The 20,763-nt window shown below is 57.7% G+C and overlaps 1 protein-coding gene across 17 annotated transcripts in view; it reads right to left on the bottom strand.

The window, feature by feature from the left end:
- Window positions 1-5,627: 5,627 nt before the first annotated feature.
- The window catches only part of CSNK1E (casein kinase 1 epsilon), a 32,613-nt gene continuing 17,477 nt past the window's right edge, over window positions 5,628-20,763 (bottom strand). For 8 of the 17 annotated variants that reach the window (XM_026479636.4, XM_026479634.4, XM_057316424.1 and 5 more), the window contains 10 exons: window positions 17,321-17,431; window positions 17,065-17,213; window positions 15,469-15,697; window positions 14,712-14,882; window positions 13,108-13,256; window positions 9,817-9,877; window positions 8,827-9,019; window positions 8,588-8,727; window positions 7,840-7,905; window positions 5,628-6,893 (listed from right to left, as the gene is read on the bottom strand). In XM_026479636.4, coding sequence (XP_026335421.1) covers window positions 7,889-7,905; window positions 8,588-8,727; window positions 8,827-9,019; window positions 9,817-9,877; window positions 13,108-13,256; window positions 14,712-14,882; window positions 15,469-15,697; window positions 17,065-17,213; window positions 17,321-17,431 — 1,220 coding nt within the window. In that variant the 3' untranslated portion in view covers window positions 5,628-6,893; window positions 7,840-7,888. Of the gene's footprint in view, window positions 6,894-7,839; window positions 7,906-8,587; window positions 8,728-8,826; window positions 9,020-9,816; window positions 9,878-10,625; window positions 12,314-12,409; window positions 12,514-13,107; window positions 13,257-14,711; window positions 14,883-15,468; window positions 15,698-17,064; window positions 17,214-17,320; window positions 17,432-20,763 lie in introns of those variants that run through there. The other 9 variants (XM_048218077.2, XM_057316426.1, XM_048218081.2 and 6 more) reach the window with 2 other exon arrangements.

Raw genomic sequence — 20,763 nt, 5'->3', positions numbered from 1 at the left:
TTAGATCAGCAAGCAGCAGTGACTGCCATCTGGCAGATGAGGACATGTTTGTGACATGAACCCAGGACCCATACAAGCCCCCCCAGGGACTAGGAAAATCAGGCAGCAAGAGAAAATGCTTCTGACTTCGCACAGCCTCTCCTGTAGTGGTGGTGACGCTGGGGGTGGGGTGGGCGTCAGTGGCCATCAGCAGAACGAGGCCATTTCTTGGAGATGCCACCTGGGGGGTATGTGTATAAATCAGGAATGTGGCTGGTGATGGTTTCCAGGTTGCTTTGAAGAAAGCCTGAGTTGGAGACACAGGAGAGAAGCTTCTTTTTCCATCTCTCAGTCGCACGCACATACGCACACACACACACACACACCTGTCCCTCTAACGCAGGGGAGGCCAAGTCTCACTTCTAATTTATCTAGCCAAAACGAACAAACAAGCAAATGCAAACAGGCCCAAAAGAAGGATTTACTGCCAATTTCCTTGGAGTTCCTAGGAACATGTTTCAGATTCTCTACAAAATCCCAGGTTGCAGCCAACAACTATCCTGGAGTGCTGCCTTCGGGAAAGGGAGGTCCACCGCACGTGGGGGCTTGGGGGGGGTGGGGAGGCAGGCAGGGAGCTAGGGAAGCAGGGTTCAGGGTTTTCTCAGAGAGGCTTTATTTTTTATTTTTTTATTTTTTTAAAGATTCCGTTTATTTAATTGACAGAGAGAGAGACAGCCAGAGAGAGAGGGAACACACGCAGGGGGAGTGGGAGAGGAAGAAGCAGGCTCCCAGTGGAGGAGGCTGATGTGGGGCTCGATCCCATAACGCCAGGATCACACCCTGATAACGCTAGGATCACACCCTGAGCCAAAGGCAGATGCCCAAGGATTGAGCCACCCAGGCGCCCCCCTCAGAGAGGCTTTAATGAGAGGGAGGAGAGGAGGAAGCGAGAGGCCTGACTGGGTAACTCCGGATGGGACAACTTCAAAGGGGCTGCACCTTAATCATAGGTGCTTTGAAGATGCTGGGATGAAAAGCCTTGGGAGGTGTAATTACCTGCCATGCCATTCTCCCAGGGGCCTGCAGGGGTCCCTGGGCAGCCTCCCTGAGCCCCAGGGCTGGGCCCTCCGCTCTGCTCAAACCCCGCAGCTGGCTGGGCTGCCCGCCACCCCCACAGCCTCTCCCTCAGGGGCAGCCCGGCCTTGATGAAAGCAAGCCCTGCCGGGCAGCTTCCTGACCCTCAGCAGGCCGGGGACACAGCCTCACACAGTCGGGACCATCGAGAGATGCTGTTGGTCTGTGGCTAGGGTGAAAGAAGATTTGGCAGGGAGGAGGAGGGGAGGGGGACTGATGTCCCCAGGGCAACGTGGATCCTGCCCACCAGATGCCTCCTCCCTCACCGGCCAGCAGGGCCCCAGACAAGTGTGGCTTGAGCCAGAGTCATACGTGCCCGGGATCGCCGTGTGAGGCTGGAGCTGGGAATGTGTTTACCCCTTGGACTGACTGACGTGCTTCTGTGGGCGCCCATGGGGTAGGCTCCGGGAAGGAGGACGTGATGCAGGGCTCGGAGTTCTGAGCTCTAACTATGCCAGAGCCTGGATGGGGGAGCGGCAGAGGGAGAGAGGATGTCGGAGGAGAAGGCTTTTTCCCTTCGCTGGAGCTCTGCTGGGGTGGCCCCCACTGGAGCAGGCTGCAGGGGTCCCCCGATCCACTCTCCCTGGGATGCCCTGGGTTGGGGGGCTGCTAACTGTAGGTAGGAATGGAGCCGGGATGCCACCGCCCAGGAGGGAGCAGCGCAGCGACACGAGGGGCTTGCACTTTTTTGCAGGGGAAGTGAGTTCCCTGGAAGCCTTGCCCCTCCTTTTGTCCCAGACCAGGTTCTCCTGGTGTCCCCTCCCCTCCCTGCTCCTCTCAACCTGCTGCTGCCAGCACTGGTCCCCCTCCTCAAGGGTTCTTTGGCCTCTAAATACTTGCACACCTCTTCCCTCAAAACCACTTCCTCCCACCTGCCCACCCAAGTGGGCCCCAGGCCCAGGTCTTCCTCTTCGGGTCAGGCTCCTGAGCGCACTGCCTCCTCCCGCCCCCTGCTCCAGCTCTTGTTCCCCAGAGTCAGAAGGTCAGCTGCTGAGAGACTCTAGAAGAGCGGTGCCCTGTGTATGCATGGGCGTGGGGGAATACTGGATGGGAAGGGGCTTGAGGGAGCTTGCTGGAGCACCTCCAGTCCCTACCTCTTCATCAGGTGGCGATTACCCAGGTGAATAGAAACGGGTGAGGAGCAATGGAGCTGTACACTTAGTATATGCGCATTTTTCTAAATTATATTCCAATTTTTAAAAAAAGGAACTAGGACGCAATGATCAGCCAGAACCTCTTTATTTGGCAGCCTCACCCCTGCCACTGCTCTTTGGAGTCCGCTGACCGTGCCCTCCTTCCTGATGCCCCGCCCCCAGCCCTGCCCCTCCCCCCTGGCCGCCTCCCCTTGCTTTGGAACTCAGAACGCACCTCTCCGTCACTTGCTTTCGCTCCGTGGTTCTGCGGGGTTCCCAGGCCGGTAACCCCAGAGCCTCAACTCCTCTCTCTCAGCGGGCTTGGAACAGACCGTGTTCTGAAACGGTTCAGACATCCTTGCCTTCTGGAAGCCTCCTGCCTGGGATGTGACCATGACTCCCTAACCCTTCTCCCTGCCTTCTTTCTCCATCCTCCAGTCTCCCTGCCCGCTGTTGCTAGATGCACATTCTTCAAGTTCACGTCCATTGGGCCCACTCCCCTGGTCAGTCCCTTCGCACATTGCAGGTGCTGGCAGATGGAAGAGTAGGCACTGAAGTGGTCGGGCTAGTGGGGAATTACGGCTTCTGTACCGCGTGATGACTCCCACGTTACAGAGCAGAAAACCAGGGCTCAAGAAGAATGAGCTGCTGGGGCGCCTGGGTGGCTCAGCTGGTGAGGTATCTGCTTGTGGCTCAGATCATGATCCAGGGGTCCTGGGATGGAGCCCTGCATCGGGCTCCCTGCTCTGCGGGGAGCCTGCTTCTCCCTCTCCCGAAAAGAATGAGCTGCTTCAGGTAAGAACAGCCTTCCGAAGAATCCCCACTTCTGTGGAATCAATTACCTCTGTGTCCTCCGGTGTCAGCCCGTTTGCATCTTCTTCCCTCCCTCCCCGTGCTTGGAATTCTCTTAGAATGTCAAGCTACTTCATACCTGTGGGCCTTTGCACAGGCTATTCCCTCGGCTGGGAATGACTCTCCCTCACCTTGTCCCCCAGCGAACTGCTACTCACATTTCCAGGCTCGGGTCAAGTATCTTTCAAACACCGTCCTTGATGACCCCAGACACATTCCCTCCCTCCATTGTTTCTAGTTCACACTGAACATCTCACACCGGATTCTGGATCGGGATGAGCCATTGGCTAGTCTGTCTCTTTCCCCTGACTAGGCTGTGAGCCCCTGGAAGCCAAGGTCACATCTCATGTTTGAAAAGTATAGTTACTGTTACCGAGCATTTACGAGTGCCTGGGTATAGTGAGGATTAAAGGCATTGGCCATGAAGCTAGGCAGGTTTCTATGTGCCTCAATGTCCTCATCTATAAAATGGGCATCATTATATACCAATCTCATAGGATCAGTCTGAGCAAAGGGTTGGGAACAAGGTGCGACGTGGAGAGCCCTCAGTGACCTCACCCTTACATTGTTCTGTGGTTTTATTTAATCCCACCACCCTCTGAAGCAAGTATTATCACCCCCATTTTACAGAGGAGAAAACCAGGACCCAGACAATGCCCAAGGTCACAGGAGCCAAGCTGGCCCTCTGGACTCCAGCCCTGGCCTCCCTGCCTCCACCCCTGCATACCACTCCGCCTCGGCCCAGCACCTGGCATCCCTGGCACCCACACTAGCCCAGTCACTGTTTGTTTGTTGCATGAATGAAAATGATTCACCAAGTGGCATGTTTGCCCCCTCCAGTCTGGGTAAAATTTCTGGGCGATTATTTGGCATACTTAATAAAAATAAACTGTTTGCATGGTTGACACATCCTGGTCACTTTTGGCCTCAGCTAAATGTCACTTCCTCAGAGACTGTCAGCCACCACCCACTCCCATATACATAAGCTTGCCAAATAAGAAACAGGAAGAATGAACCAGAAACCAGCGAAGATCATGGGTAGGAGGGGCCGGGGGTGGGGCCAGGAACAGGAGTGATTCTCAGATTGTAACTTTTTATATAGCTTGACTCTCGTATATGTAACATCTCCAAAAAATAAAATGCAAACGACGGGGCTGGAGGGAGGGGAGAGCACTAACTCACTATTAAAATCAGTACAATAACCACACAGAGAAACGAATAATTTCAAGTTACTTCTGGGCCCTGTACTCTGACAGCGTATTCCAAGGACAATAACCCCCCCAAACTGTAAAAACACTTCTTTACTCCATAGGTATACATTTAGTAGTAATATTAAAATTGGAATTTTAATACAGCACAGAACACTTTAGCGTTACTAGCTACTGAGGTCTTTGCTGCAAAAGATTACACATAAAGATTTTCCAAAAAAAAAGAGCGGGGCGCCTGGCTAGCGCAGTCGTTGGGCGTCTGCCTTCGGCTCAGGGCGTGATCCCGGTGGTCCGGGATTGAGTCCCACATCGGGCTCCTCCGCTGGGAGCCTGCTTCTTCCTCTCCCACTCCCCTGCTGTGCTCCCTCTCTCGCTGGCTCTCTCTCACATAAATAAATAAAATCTTAAAAAAAAAAATGAGCTCCCCTTGTATTCTCCCTCCAGGCCTGGAGGTGGTAACACCACACTTATGGTTTGATGTCAGGTATGTTGCCTAAAAGGTGCTGAGGGGAGGGCATGGAGAGCTGGGGGGTCACTAATTCTCCGACGGGCTTTCCTGTGGTCAGCTCCAGTGCATGGCGTGTACCATCGGGCCTTCTGGTATTTCTTGGCTTTGAGTAACAACCCACCCCCACCTGTGATGGTTGTGAATAAGGACCCGCTTTGCCTGAGCCTTACGCGGAGGGCCAGCAGGACCCTTCCCCGGGCCTGAGCCAGGCTATGGGGTCACAGGGTCTTCGAATGCCAGCACAGAAGGGACCTTCGTTCTGGGGGTTTGAGCTACACCCAGGACTTCAAAATGCCCCCTGGCGAACCTCTCCGAGCCCTTGCCCTCTCTCCAGGCCGACTGATGAGTCAGGTGGCTTTGCTCTTGTCTTGCGGGTTGGTTGTGGCAAACAGTGGCTCTTGGGTTAATGAGAAGTTGAAATGTAAACGGTGTTGGATAAACTGACAAATTCTTCTTTAAGCCGGCGAGACAAAGGCAGGCAAGGCTGAGGGCTGCTCCTTTATCAAGGGCGGACTGAAGGAAGCACCCACAGCCCCTGGTGGCACAGTTGGCACCAGAACCCGACTCCAGGACCCTCACTCACAGGGCTCCCTGGTCAATGGCGGGGTTCGAATCCCGGTTCTGCTGCCAGAGAAAATAGCTGTGTGACCTTGGACAAGTCATTTTACTTGTGCACTGTTTCCCCATCTGAAGGCTGGGAGATTAACACCAATCACTGGCCGAGTCACCCCCAATTCACCCCACCACACCCTCTCCCAGGTCTGCTTGGGCAGAAACCCCCAGAGCAAAGAGGTGGACCAACGACTGCCCATGTCACTTTATCCTTTTCTACTTTATTACTTCAAATTAACAACCACAATAAAGCTCAAAAAAGTCCAATATTTACACAGGAAAAAAGTACAAAATTCCCCCCAAAGTTCTTCAGTATTTTTTTTTCAGTTTTTTAAATTACAAAGTAATAAAAAGCTTTGCTCTTTAATTAAAAAAAAAAGAAAAAGAAAAAAGGGGAAAAAGAGGTAAATAAATTAGGAAATACACACACGGAGAAACAAATAAAAATAAAGTAAAAATGGGTGTTAACTAGGAGGGGTAGATAAATCAGTGCCCAGCCCTGACCCCAGGCTCCTCCTCGAGAGAGAGGCCTAAACCGGGGAGGGTGGGGCACCAGCTGAGTGTCAGGACCGGAGAATTAATTTATAACCCAGGAGCCAGATGCTTTCTGGAAGTGGTCTCCACGGATTCTGCCCTAAGACCAGGGAAAGGAGATGGGGCTGCCACAGGCTGCTGGCAGTCTCAGGGGTCGGTAGTGGCAAGGACCGTCTGGGCCCTTCTGGAGGGCCACGGAAGTCACTGCCTACCCCCGTGTCCTTGTTAGGAGGATGAGAACCGAAAGTCCGCCTGGCAGGTGGGGCAGGGCACCTGCTGTCCTGGGAGCTACCACAGATACAGACACACACGCACACAAGGAATCTCAGCCCCCACCACCTCACCACCCATTCCTCAAAGTCTTCTTGGAGAGACAAAGAAGAGACCCAGATGTTCAGGGGACCCTGGAAGCAGCCCGACACAGAGATTCGGCCACAGTCATTGCGGGGCAGTAGGGGGGCTGTGCCTGTCTCCTGGGGTCCAAGGCTCAACAGCACCCAGTGGGATCTGCCCCCGACCAACCACACCGTTCCCCGGCTCCTCAGGCCGCCTCTTGATGGCACCTGACCAGCTGCATGTCCAACACAGAGACAGCCCCTCCCGGCCGGCCGGTGTCGGTGTTGGCTGGGGCTGGGCCGTGGCATCTCGCATGTGTAGCTCAGTGTCTGGGAAGCATTTGGCAGCCTGAAGGTTGTGGACAGTGGGAAAACTCGTAGGGACAAGAATCCTCTGTGCTGAAGGCATCCCATCTTCTTGCCATTGGCGGAAAAAAAAAAAAAAAAAAAAAAGAAGAAGAAAAAAAAGAAAAAAAAAAAAAAAGAAAATCCATCGTCGGTTTTATGCTGGGTTTTTTTTTCTTTTTGTTCTTTTGAGTGGTTTTTTCCCCCATCTTTTTGTTGTTGTTGTTTTTTAAAAGAAAATACAGTGAAGACACTAGAAGGGGGAGAGAAGACAGATCAGGTGCATGTCTGCCTCTGGCCGCCCATCCGCCAGACCACCTGCAGTCCCCACACTCCTGTCCCGAGGCTTTGAGCTGCTCCCTCTCCGGGGACTTAGTGGGCGCTCCAGTCTCCTGGGAAGAACAACATCTCTCTCCCTCCTCATCCTCTCGGTGAGCCACACGCCCCACGCTGCCGTGGAAGGACTGGTTCCCGGACCTGAGAGCCGGCGAAGGCAAGCCCTGGTTCCCGTCCCAGCTCTATCTATGGAATGAATTTCTGCAAAGCACCTCAGCTCAGGATGTCCTGGGGTGAGGCCAAGATGGCGAAGCCCCCTGCCATGCACATATGCCCCAGGAAGCTCAGACATCTCCCCCCACAACCCCCCCCCCAAACCTCCACCACCTCCCCTTCCCCAAGCCTCAGGCCCACATCTGGCCCCGGGAGTCCCAGCCATGGGAGTCCCATCGAGGTTCCTGCTGGCCAGAGGGCTCGTGGAGGCCACCAAGGGCCTTCTTTTACAGCAGACCAACTCCTACGTACAGGACCCTCTTCCCAGTGCTTTGCAGGACCTGTTCAACAGCCCTGAGGCAGGACTAAAGGCCTGGGGGAGGACGGGGTGTGGGCCCTGGGATCCTCTCTGCTAAGAACTGATTCTGCAGACTATTTTCAGGCAAGGGGGGTGGGCAGAGGATGGAGGACCGGCCTGAGGGCAGGGGAAGAGTTTTTCCAGCAGAAATGAGCTGGCGAGGACTGGGCTGAGCCAAGCAGCTCTGACGTAAATTCTCTCAAGAGCTGTTGATTTGGCGCGGGGGGGGGGGGGGGGGGGGGTGCTGCCACTCCCCCCACGACTCCACAACATCCACTCATCTCCCCCCCGGGGCCATGGGTGTTTCTAGACCTGGCTGGGCTGCGTCTGCAGCAGACGCTGACTCACTCACCTAAGCAAATACTGGTCCGATGGCGGCTCCTCCTCACTTGCCGAGATGGTCAAATGGCACGCTTGTCTTTGGGAGGAGAGGTACAGAGGGCATAAGCCGCTAATGATGGCAGTCTGGCCAGTCTCTCCCCACCGCGGAGCTCCGCGCCCGCCCGCCCCCACCGCCCCTGGAGCCAAGGGAAGGGGGTGTGACCTCAATGACCCTAGGACGGAGCTGCTCTGGGCCACACGCACATCGGGGCCACCAGACTCCCACTCGAGGCCCGTCCTGAGGCTCAGCCACCGGAGGCAAAAGGACCAAAGCCGGTCTCCTGCCCGCCTCTGCCAGGACACGTTTCCTGGGCAACCACAGACTCCCCCTTCCCAACTTGCCCAGTCTAAACGGGGTCCCAAGTGAGACTGCCGGCAGAATCTGCCCAACTCTCCACCCTCAGCCGACTGGGACCCGAGGGGAACCTCCTGACGGAGGGGACCACGAGCCCCTCCTCTGTGAGCTCCCCTCTGCCCACCCGGGTTGGGGCCTGGTCGTGAAGGCAGGGTCCCATCTCTACCACTTGCTGGGCCTCAGTTTCTACTTTGCTCACGGGGGCTAAGCCAACCGCGGGAGATGAAATGAAGCCAATCCCTGCTCAACAGAAGGGGCTGCTCCAAGGTTATCAGAGAGGTGGGAACAGAGCGAGCCCGACGCCCTCCAGGCCGCGGCCTGGCCCGGAGGTGAGGCACAGCAGAGCGGAGTGAGGGCCGCTCACCTGGGAGGCGGAAATCCGGGAGACCTCTTGCCGCCCAGCGAGGTCGGAGGATGAGACGTTGGCGGGCGCACCCCTGTGCAACCTCATGCTCACCTTCCTCTCTCTGTCGACTCGTGAGATCGCTCTGGGAGAGGTACTGCCTGGAGGGCGAGAGGCGGGGGAGGCCGCCCTCAGCGTCCAGGTCCCCGGCTGCCCCGGCCCCCCTCGGGCCCAGACCACGGCCCACGGGCCCCGCTCACCAGCTTGCTGGATGCGGGAGGCTGGGGTGGAAGTCACAGGCTCGGCGGCACTGCGCAGCCGGTTGGCGGTGGCCCCCGTGGGCGGGCCAGGGGGCAGGGCCCGGGTCGCGGACCCCCGGAGCTGTCCCATCCTCTCCTCGCGCTCGTGTTCTCGCCGCTCCCGGTCCACGTCCTCGGGGTTCCGGGCTGCACCCTGTGGGGACGAGATGAGACCCGGTCAGGCCCGCGAGGTCAGGGTGCTCTGAGATTCAGCGCTCCCGCAGGGCAGAGCACAGGCAAGGAGGCCGTGTGGGCGCCCGGGGAAGATGCAGCTTAGAAACCCTCTGGTCCAACCTCCTCCCCACGAGGCAGGAAGCCCGAGAGGCCTGGAAATGACTCCCCATCACACAGTACAGAGAAACAAAGCGACACAACCAACGGGAGGAAGGAGGAAGCTGGGTCTGAGGAGCAGGGCAAGGTCACTCTGCCCTGGTCTCATGGGGCTGAGGCAGAGCTGGGAGGGCTAATGCCCCGAAACGACCAAGGGCACTCCTTGGCCCTCCCAGCCTGGCCCCTACCGTGTTCCAAAGCGCTCGGCCCCTCCACATTTCCAAACAAGCAGGGCAAGTGTTCAGAGCCCCAGAGAAAGAGGAACAAGGCTAAAGGCAGGGCCAGCGTTTGAACCAGGGCGCCGGCCAGGGGAGCTTGTCAAAGGCTGTTCTTTCCCCGTCCCTGGACCTGCAATGACTTCTGGCAGGTGCTGTGGGGGAGGCCCCGGGGCTCGCACAGATGCTGCCGGCCCTGGGACAAGACAGGAGCTCAGGGCGAGCTCGAGGAAGAATGGGGTAGATGCCCAGTGGAGGAAAGAGAGGCCCACCAGGCAGGCTGGGGCCGAAGGGTTCCGTGAGCCCCCAGGGCCTGCCCTCCAGCCGCTGCCACCCCAGCGCAGGAGGAAAGGAGAAAGGCTCAGAGAGAGGAGCACGACGTGGGAGCGGCACCCAGCCGCATTACCTAGTTGGTCCTGGGGTCGTCCACAGGGAAGGGCAGGGGGCTGGCATGAGGGGGGCCGCATCTGTGGAGGAGAGAGCTGCAGGCTGAGTGGGGGACCTGTTCACGGGCCACGGGATGCAGGCTGCTGCAGCCCCGTCTCTCCCAGGGACCTCGCCGAGAAAGCCCTGCTGTCCTTGGGAAATGAGGGCTGGGGGTGCCCCTTGACTTTATGCAACTCCAGGAGATAGGGGCTGGGGATCAGAATGATCCCTAAATGCCAGTGAGGAATCGAGGCCCAAGGAGCCCTCATGACCTGTGTGGGGTCACACAGCTCGGGGCGGAGCCAGGGTTTGAATCCTGGCCTCTGCCACCCAATCCTACCCTGTACCCCCAGAGGACTTAGGAGGGACGCACATCCCCAGCCCTCCCACCCACAAGCCTGTCCAGGCAGGCCTGGAACCACCAGGGTTCTAGCTCCTGACTCCGGTCTCTACCCACTCCCCCGGCCCCAGGCTCACTCGGTGATAGGACAGCAGAGAGCAGCGGCTCAGCTAAAAGCAGAGCAGGCCTGCGGTGAGAGCTGCAGCTGGGCTCAGGGGACCTGCGGGCCAGGCAGGGACGAGCTCCTCCCCGGCCTGGGCCAATGAGGCCAGTGAAGCCAAGGGGTCCGCTCAGAGCGTTACAGCCCTGGGGCGAGCGACTGCACAGAGGGCTGGAGCCCCTGCCCCTGGTGACCCCAGCAGGCTCGGGTCAAGGCCAGCCCCAGAGCAGGAGAAGCCACTCTCCACGTTTCCATTCAACCAGTGACGCCTCAAGAAATGCACACCGGGGAGGTTTCTTGGCTTTTATTTGCCCACAGAAAACACAAAAGGTCAACATCAAAGTCACACAAGCATCCGGCCCTGTTGTGTGGACCCCTGTCCTTGGCTACACCGAGTTTCCTCCTGGCCTGCTGGTTGGACCTCGGAACACAGCGGCTCCGTGCGCTGCGGGCACCGTCCCAGGCTCCGGGGATCCAGGGATGCCGGGGCCCTGATGCTGAATGGGGTGGCCACTTCGAGGAGAGATACTCTTAGTCAAGGGCGGGATCCTTCCCACAGGGGTCCGTAGCCCTTGGTGCGCAGCCTGGGGTCCAGTCCGTAGGTAGGTGCTGGCACTGGGGGCCTGGCCGTGGGGTGATGGCGTGGAAAGTCCCCGTCGCACGTCTGCAGGTGCTTCGCCAACAGGCAGGTACAGACGGTGGAGCTCACCGTGGTGGGGCTGGGGTCAAAGGCGCCCCGTGATCCAGTCCAGCCCCTCGAGGCAGAGATCGGTGCAGAATAAGGCTGTTGGCACCTCTACTCAGCTTCTGACTCTAGTGCCTGCCTCAAAGGGGACCCCGGGAAGGGGTGTGTCAGTAATGGCGGGGAGGGTGCTCCTGGCCTGGCTTGCGAGGAGATCTTGTCAGCTGGACGGTCCCATGAGCGCTTCTGGGAGGAGCCGTCTAGAGCACTGTCCCAGGGAGCTTCCCGTGGGGACGGAAGTGGTCACGTCTGCCTGCTGGTATGGCAGCCACTACCCAGCCACGCGGGCGCCTGACAACGTGAAGTGCAGCAAACGCGACTGAGGAACCACATCTTCAGCTTTGATTAATTTTAACGAAGAAGCAGCCACACGTAGCCAGTGGCTACCATACTGCGTGGCCCAAGCTCGACAACGTAAAACCCGTTCTTGGAGCTACACTGACAGGAAGGGCCGAGCCCGTCCCCGAAGCCAACCCCGGAATGACTTCCTACACGGAGGAGTGAGTGCCCAGTGTCCAGATGCCTTGAGCCACAAATGCTCTTTGGCGAGAGGAGCTGGCCCCTGGCCCTCGGCCACACTCCCAGCTGGAAGGTCTGGGGTGAAAGGTGCCCCGCTGCCCATCGCCCACCCCCACCCCTCGAGTCTCCTGGCCCGTGGGGCCGCGGTTCTCCGCCCAACCTCTGTCGAACTCCTTAGGGAACAGTACCAGGTCCCCGCCTGAGACCCAGAGAGAAGATGGGCGCAAGCCTACTCGCTGCTCCCCCCCCACCCCCCGCGTCCAGGAGAACAAGCCCCCAGGGCCTGAGCGTCTGGCATCCGCCACGAAAGGAGAGGCCCACCAGCACGAAGCGCGGTACAGGTGGGGGCGTTTAATGAGTTCAGGTTCAATACAGAGGCCACCGTCGGGGTCCTGCTGCGGCTGCTCCCGGCGCCCATCCCCGCCAGGCCCTCCAGGGCAATGAACATGATCCCTCCTTCAGGCTCGGTTCATCAGACAGCTGATTCATCCCCAAGAATCTCACGGCAGGGCCTTCGCCACTCCCTGTCCACTGCACCCCACCACGCCAAGGGACATCTCCTCAGGCCTGGCCCCGATGGGCTCAGACACACCTGGTGACGTCAGAACTGGGGCCCCGGAGTCCAGACCACAGGCCAGTAGTTTTGGGGGGGCAGCTCCTCCACCTCCTCCATGAGCCTATCTGGAGGGCCCTGGGTGCCCAGGGGCGCCGGGCACCTGGAAGGGACAGAGAGCACAGCAGAGGCTCAGCCTCTTGTGCTCGCCCAGCCACGTGGTAAATCTTGGAAAGGCCAGGCCTCGGAGGGTCCTTACCAGTATGAGGGCGAGTACGTGGGCCCGGCACAAGGACAGGGGTGGGGGCAGGGCAGCACAATAGCTTCGTTGTCACGGGGCTGAGCCTGGCTCGAGGAAGCCCCCTTTTCCAGAAGAGATGTGAAACAAGACACACGATTTCACAGATTCCGGAGCTCCGGGAACTGCTGACGGACGCTTCTCCCCCCCCCCCCCCACAAAGACCCTTAAAAGAGGGAGACAGAGCAACCGCCTAGCAAGACCCAGGGTCCCATGACCAGGAAGAAAGAAACCACAATAAACGGGTCCAGGCTGGCCAGAGGGGCCACGGTGAAGGCAGCTGCCTGGGTTGTGCAGAAGAGCAAAAGCAGGGTGGTGTAGGCGACAATCAGGACAGCCGGGGGGCCCGCCAGTGCCATCCACGCCCCGCCGAGGGCACCTAGGAGGGACTCAAGGCCCGGCCAGGTCCTCCTGGGCCTGGCGGGAGGTGGTGCCCTGCCTGGGCCCCGCTGCCCGCAGCGGCACGCGCGGTCACCACAGATGAGGCTGCAGTGGGGGGACCGCGGGGACTCCGGGAGCCCAGCGAGGTCGCTTGCACTGTCCAGCTCATAGCCCCCCTGTTTCGGGAGCCCCACCCACCACAGGGTCACTTTGGCCTCAGGAGTCGGGGCCTTCCCCGTCCAGTCCCCCAAGCCCGCCTTGGCCTCCAGGTGACTCACGAATTTGAGCATGTTCCAGTCGAAGACGTAGTCGTAGGAGAAGCCCTGCCGGTGGAAGAGGTTGCGGAAGAGCTGGCGCAGGTACGAGTAGTCCGGCTTGTCGTCGAACCGCAGCGAGCGACAGAAGTTGAGGTATGTGGAGAACTCAGCTGGCAGAGGTCATAGAAAAGGCCACCATGAGGCCCAGGCTCCCCAGGCACCCCACTCCCCGCCGTACCCCGGGTTGTCCTACCCACCCTCACCACTGTCCCTCCAAACACTTTCAATCTAGGAAAGGACACAAGAGGATGACAGAGCAGAACGACGGTCCTCCTTACGGCGCTAAAACCCTCGCGTGCCGGTGAGCAGAGCCCTGAAGACTCGACTAGACCCAGAGGGCTGGGAACGGGGAGCAAGCGCCCCCTCGCAGTAAGGGGCACCGCAGGGCCTTAGGCCACAGCTCTACCTGCCCTTGCCAATCATTCTGGGGACCGGGCATGCGGATGGCAGGTCAAGAGCTGTCATAAGATCCAAAGGACAGTCGAGGGCCCAGCGGGAATTCCCACCGTGACCGAAGCCACAGGAGGCAAACTTCCATCCCCTCCTCTGGCAAGCAGGGGCGGGGAGAGCCCTCGTGGCTAACAGAAAGTACATACTGGTCTCTGCCCCCGTTCCTGGCACGGGAGCGCCCAGAACCCTCGTAAGTCCCTAAGTGCTAAGAGTGCTAGGAGCATCTTTTGTTCCGATGAGGCGACTCTGGGTGGGCTCCTAATGGGATGGGTGGGGGCTGGTCACCAGAAAGACCAAGCCATGCTTAGAAGCTTAGAATTTTCAGCGCCCTACCTCCAGACACTTCTCTAGAAGGGAGAGGGGCTGGAAATGGAGTTCGTAATCGCTATGTCTACACGAGGAAGCCTCCATAAAAATCCCAACAGTATGGGGTTTGGACAGCTTCCGGGTTGGTGAACACATCCCCGTACAGGAGGGGACAGAAGCCCCCGGGCTCACGCCCTCCCCAGACCTCACCCTATGTCCGACTTCATCTGGCTGTTCATCCACACCCTTTATCACAGCCTTGAATAAAGTGGTACAAAGTCAGTTGCCCTGAGTCCCATGAGCTGCTCTAGCAAATTCATCCCAGCTGAAGAGGGGGCATGGCAACCTCAGAGCCAGCCGGTCAGAGCACAGGTGGCAAGCAGGTCTCGTGACCGGCATCGGGTGGGGGGTGGGGGGAGTCTCGTGGGATCGAACCCCGAACCTGTGCGATCTCCTGCCATCTCCAGGCAGACCATGTCAAAATGGAGTCAAGCTACAGGACACCCAATGGGTGTCACAGAGAATTGCTTGGTGGGGGGAACCCCCCCACGTGTGGTGAGCAGAAGTGTCAGAACGGGCCTGTCCTGTGTGGATGGTAAAGGAGGCTCACAGGGCGGGAAAGAACTAGCTTTTCCCCTAATACGAAGCCCTCGTGAGATGAGGCGGGAGAGGGGCCGAGCAGTGACAGCCAGCCTGTGACTAACGCCTGCGGCAGCGGTGGTCCAACACAGGCTGTGTGGCCTCGTCTTCCCCTCCGAGAGGCCTTCAGGGGTTCCCAGGCCAGCCGCCTCCCCCACGGGGCTACTCACAGGGGTAGCCTTTGCAGAGGACCTCGATGGGCGTCGACATCTTCTTCTCACTGATGCGCTCGTACTTCTGGCGCTTGGTGGCCGCTTTGAGGCCCTGCCAGGGCAGGGAGCCCAGGTTGAAGTACATGAGAACGTAGCCCAGACTCTCCAGGTCGTCTCGACGGCTTTGCTCTGCACGGAGTCGGGGACAGGGTGAGGGGCAGGGTCCACTGGAGCTCCTGGCCAACTGAGGCCAGGTCCCCCCTCCTCCAGGGCCCGCTCCTCAGCTGAGGGGCACCGCCCCCACCCCCTCAGCCCACGGCCCCGCACGCCGGTTAGCTACAACTCCAACATGAACAGACAGAGGTTACAGTAACCCTTCCACAGGAAAAGGCCCGGGGCCCAGCTTCTCCTACTGTCTGGGCCTAGTTTCTCCAGCTCCTTCGACAGCTATACAGCAGGCATGGTGGTGCCTCCTTGCCAGCCCCCTCGGGGCACAGGGCACAAGGGTGGCCTCAGAGAGGGCCGGGGTCAAATCGGACTCTGGTACCTGCCAAGCCGCACAACCCAAAGCATCCGTGCTGCGCCTGTGAGCCCACGCCCCCCACACAATGAAAAGGGGACTGTCCCCCCCGCTCTACCAGGCTGCTGGGCGGATGAAGTCAGGCACGTGAAGGGGCCTGCCATGCCCAGCTCGGGCATACACCCAGCTGCAGGAAGCCAGGGCCTGGCCCGCTAGCCCACGGGTGCACGTGGCTCCCAGGCCTCACACACTCACCGATGCCCAGGTGGGTGTTGATGGAGGCGTAGCGGGCAGTGCCAGTCAAGTTCTTGTTTTCCCGGTAGGGGATGTGCTGGTGCGTGCGGGCGTCGCGGTACTTCTTGGCCAGGCCGAAGTCGATGATGTACACCAGGTTGCCCTTCTTCCCCAGCCCCATGAGGAAGTTGTCCGGTTTGACGTCCCGGTGTATGAAGTTCTTGGAGTGGATGTACTCGATGCGGCTGATCTGGGGGAGGGGACAGCACGTCATTCAGCAAGCGGTCCAGGGAGAGGCTTTCACCAAGCCTTTGGGGCCAGGCCCTGGACTGGGGCCTGACGGCTGGGGCGGTAGGGACGGAGAACACACATCCGTGGTCCCTGCCCTGGGTAAGGGAGAACGTTGTGTCTCTGCAACTATGTGAGATGATTTCAGGGGACAGGTTGGAGAAGGCTTCCTGGAGGAAGTGACACAGACAGGAATTCTGAAAGAGGAGCTCACTGAGGTTGCTGCGAGACAGGGAGAGAGAGAGAGAGTAAGCTAGGAGAGCTAATGGCAAGATCCAGAAATGAAGCCCAGAAAGGCATCTAGGCCCACAAGGAAGCCTTTGCTGCTTGGCTCTACTCATCGGACTTGAGGAGCCGGAGTTAGACAGGCATTTCAGAGGCTCTTCTGGCAGCCAGACTGTGGGGGAAGGGAGGAGAGGGAGGGGCACCAGTGAAGCCTCAACTCAGGTGGGGTGACAGAGATGGGAGGACAAAAGACAGGATTTGTCCCCTAGCTTACAAAGGACACCAAAGTCAAGCAGACACACAGACCCTTCCTTGACCCATTATGTCAGAAACTTAACGTGTATGCCCAAGATACGTCCCCTGGCAAGTCAGTCCTGTCTCTGGGTCCCAGGCTTCTGAAAACCAATAGCCTCGTTTGGCTTGGCCCAATATTTCCTACCGAGCGTCATGACCTGGGAGAATCTGACAATGCCCCTCTGCACACACACATTTAGCCCAAAACCGCAGGCGTGTGCAGACCTCCGCGGGCCAGCCGCAGACCCAGACCCCTGCCTACCAACAGGAGCTCATGTATCATTCCGGGTCCAAAATCCTACGCTTTTCTATTTTTAAAAACGTTTCCTGCCCTGAGCTTGTAAAGGGCTTCAGGATCTAAGGATTGCTTATCAGTGGGCACGCATCTGCTCCGATCCAGGCACTGCATGGTGTCCCGCTCGACTCCACAACAGCCCAGCAAAGCGGAGACTCCCGTCTGAGGCAGCGGACGCTCACAGAGGCTTAGCGATTACCTAGACACACCCCACTGGGGTGCGACCCAGGTCTGTGTGATCACTGGCTTTAGAATCACCCGAGGGCAGAGTCCCGGTCCTACCCCAGGAGGCCTGGAGATCTGCATTTAAACCCCCCCCTATTCTACACCCAATGGTCCAGGAACCAAGCCTGTCCTATGTCCCTGTCACTGCCCCCTGCTGTGGCATCCTCCAGAGGCAGGAGGCAGGGCTAGTACCCTGTGCCCGGTGGGGAAACAGAGGTCGGAAGGAAAGCCGCAAGCCAAGCCGCAAGCCCGGCAGGGCCCCTGGCTGGGGAGCGTAGGCGGGGACTCACCATCTGGTCGGCCAGGAGCAGCACCGTCTTGAGGCTGAACTTGCGCGAGCAGAAGTTGAAGAGGTCCTCGAGGCTGGGCCCCAGCAGCTCCATGACCATCACATTGTAGTCCCCCTCGGCTCCGCACCACTTGATGGATGGGATTCCCACTGAGGACCAGAGATGTGGGTGTCAGGGTGGGCCCCCCAGGCACGCATGCACGCACACCCCACCCTAGCTCCTCAGGCTCCGCCCCCGGGCCCCGCCCAGCCCTCACCTCCTCCCTGCATCATCTTGTAGAACTTGCTCTCGATGTGCAGCTGCGGGTGCTTCGTCTTCACACACTCGAGCTTGATGGCAACTTCTTCACCAGACGCAATGTTGGCACCTGCCAGGGCGGAGGAGGGGCACAAGGGACCTGGGTCACCCTCAGCCAGGGCCAACTTGGGTGTCTGCCCCTGAGCAGCTCAGCACCCCTTGGGGGAGGCCAGAAAGGCGGCAAAGGGCCCAGCACTGCATCCAAGGGAAATGGAAGGGCTGTGGGCAGAGCGGACACCCGGCCCAGCCTGGGCGGCAGGGGAGAGGGGGAAGAGCAGCATGTGCGAGGGGAAGGCCAGGAGCAACTGCGGACATCTCACGGAGTCACAGGCTGGTGCAGCGAGAAGGCCAGACGTGAAGGGAATTGGGATGGGCTGCAGAGGGCTCACAGATCACGTGAAAGGAATTGTATCCAGGAGAGTGGGAGCCACCAAGCTGGAGAGGAGTGAGGTCAGTGGATGTCAGGCTGAGGAGGAGAGAAGGGAGCGGGGCAAGGTTCTACCTCAAGAAGTCCCAAGAAAGACCCAAATTCAAACTGTGCCTTGCCTCAGTTTCCCCAGCTCCGATACTGAGCTAGAGGCCGGGGGCCAGACCGAGAGACAGAGGCCAGGCGTAACTGCAGCGGCAGTGCCTGAAACAGCGGAAGATCCAGGGGCAGACACCAGCCCCGGAAGAAGCCAGGACGGGAGAAAGCCTGCGTCTCAAGTCAGGGGAACAGGTGAGGCTCTGCCGTAAGCGCCCTTGGAACAACTGGCTAGCCATCAGAGAAAAGACACCAGAGGTCACCCCACACACACCAGGAGAAACCCCAAGTGAAGCAAAAGTTTGCGTGGAAAAAAGAAAAAGGTGGGGTACAAGTTAGCATAGCTGCTTTGCCCTTGTTGTTGTTGCTGTTATTAACTAATCTCTACATCCAATGTGGGGCTCGAACTCAGAACCCCAAGCCAGCCAAGCGCCCCAGCAGAGCCGCTTTGAAAACCAGGTTGGCATTCACCCAGTAGAGCTGACCACGCACTAACCCTTGTCCAAGCAAGTCCACTCCTGAGTATCTGCCGCTCAGAAACATGAGAGCTCCAGGAGGACAAGAACATAACAACTCCCAACCACCTGAACGTCCAACATCAGAACGGCTAAGCTGCGATGCGATCGGAGAGAGGAAGGCCACAGGGCAGGGCAAAGGAACACATCTCGGCTCCATGCGCCCGGCGGGCAGCTCCCAGCATCTTAACGCTCAGGACGAGAGAGCCAGGAGCCACATCACTCACGAGAACTCAAGGCGAAGACAAGCCAGTGCCCAGCAACGGGCTGTGCGGAGAAACTGAACACATTTCTCCACACGGCGGGACGTTATTCAGCCACAGGAAGGAATGAAGGACTGACACATGAGACAACATCGATGAACCTTACAAACGTGCTACGTGAACAAGCCAGACACCAAGCACAAGTGTCGCAGGATTCCACCCTCGGAAATGTCCAGAAGAGGTAAATCTGTAGAGTCCGGAAGTAGACTGGTGGTTGCCGGGGCGGGGCGGGGGGGGGGGGGAGATGGCGTGCCCACTTAATGGGTACGGGGTTTTCTTTCGGGGTGATGAAAATGCTTTGAACTAGATAAGAATGGTGGTTGCACAACATTGGGAATGTACCAAATGCCACTGAATTGTGTATTTTGAAAATGGTTCATCGTGTTATGTGAATTTCACCCTCGTTCAAAGAGAGGAAGACAGGAGAATGCAGGCACAGTTGAAAACACTCAATGCTGAACAGGGTTAAGTCTAGAGATACAAATGTAACAAAACTCTTTAATGCGAGGGAACAATTTCAACTGTCAGATGGTGGTTCCCTCTGTGAGGGGAAAGCGGGGGGGGGGGGCGGGCATGATGGGGTGACAGGGGTCTATAAGGTGACAGGCACATCCTCCTCTGCGGGGAAGGGAGAGGGAGGGTGCCTGTTTGTTGTATGTCTTCTTTTGTATCTACTCAACACTTAATAAAAAGAAAACAATGAGATCTAAGAAAAGAGAGAATTGCCTTACACCTCTGGGATAGGCAAGGCTTTTTATCCCTGATTTAAAATCCAAAGACCATTAAAAAAAAAAATGTGTCCGTTCCATCCAAACAGGGAATCCCTTCTCCATGGCCAAAGCACCAGCAAAACAAGTCCCAAGAAATACCCCCGTAACTTACCAGCGGCAAGCGGCTGACGGCACTAATATGTTACCGAGCTCCTACGCGTCAGCAGGAAAAAGACCAAAGGCTCAAAGGAAACAGGGTAAAGGGTCCGAAAAGACACGTCATGAGAAAGAAATCGCTGATATAAAAATGGCGCACCATATGAAAAGATGCTCAACCTCCTTGTAAGAGAAACGCAAATGGTCCTCAAAGAGCACCCCCTCCTGTGACTGGCGGAGCCCCGCGGTAAGACGCCTGTGCTGTCCGGCGGCAGGGCTGCGGGGCAGTGGGCACCGCGCCCCAAGTGGCCCCGGTGTGAACTGAGAAACCCGGCTCCCAGTTCGGGGGGTACACTCAACACCCTCGTGAGTGCAAAAAAGGCCTGGATGAGGCGGTTCACTGTGGGCTGTTGGCAACAGCAAAACTTGGACACGGCCCAGATGTCCATCATTCTGGGGCCTGGTTAAATAAAGAATGGCCCATCAATAACACGGAATACAATGGAAAAAGAATGAGGAAGCGCTCTCTGTGCAGAAGAGGAAAGATCTCAAAGATACAGGAAGTGAAAAAGCAAAGTACAGAACAGTATGTATTTTATGCTCTTTCCAGTTTGAAAAAATAAAAAGATGGGGGAAATAATTGGATCTGTGTTTGGCTGTATCTACATAAGAAAACATGGGAAAGAAGCCCCAGAAACCAGCGAGGGCCGGGCAGGGCTACGGCGACCCCTAGCCCAGGGGGGACGACACCGCGCTGGATCCTAGGTTATGCGCTGCCACTTTTACCCGACGCCTCTGTTGGGATATAATCCCCATACTACACAATCACTTCTTTGAAGTGCACGGTTCAGTGGTTTTTAGGATATTCACAAGGCTATGCAACCCACACCACAATCAACTTTAGAATATTTTCACCGTGTCCAAATGCCAGGACCCTTCAGTATTTGCTCCACATCTCCCCCAAGCCCCAGCTCCACGCAACCACTCATCCACTCTCCGTCTCAATGGGTTTGCCTGTTCTGGACGTTTCGTTTAAATGGAATCATACAATATGTGATCCCTTGCGACTGGCTTCTTTCACTCAGCGTGTTCTTGTGTTTCGCTTTTTGGTTTTGTGTGTTTTCAGTTTTGAGCCCCATAAAATACAATTAAAATTAAAAAGGAAATAGATTAGCAGATCCAGTGAGCAACTGGAGAAAAAGTACTTTGCAAACTGTAAACTGCTTCTGGCATAT

This window comes from Ursus arctos, unplaced genomic scaffold (genome assembly GCF_023065955.2).
Source record: "Ursus arctos isolate Adak ecotype North America unplaced genomic scaffold, UrsArc2.0 scaffold_21, whole genome shotgun sequence".
In the NCBI taxonomy this organism is placed as follows: Eukaryota; Metazoa; Chordata; class Mammalia; order Carnivora; family Ursidae; genus Ursus; species Ursus arctos.
Note: the sequence above shows the minus strand (reverse complement) of the source record. Positions and strands in the feature narration are given on the sequence as shown.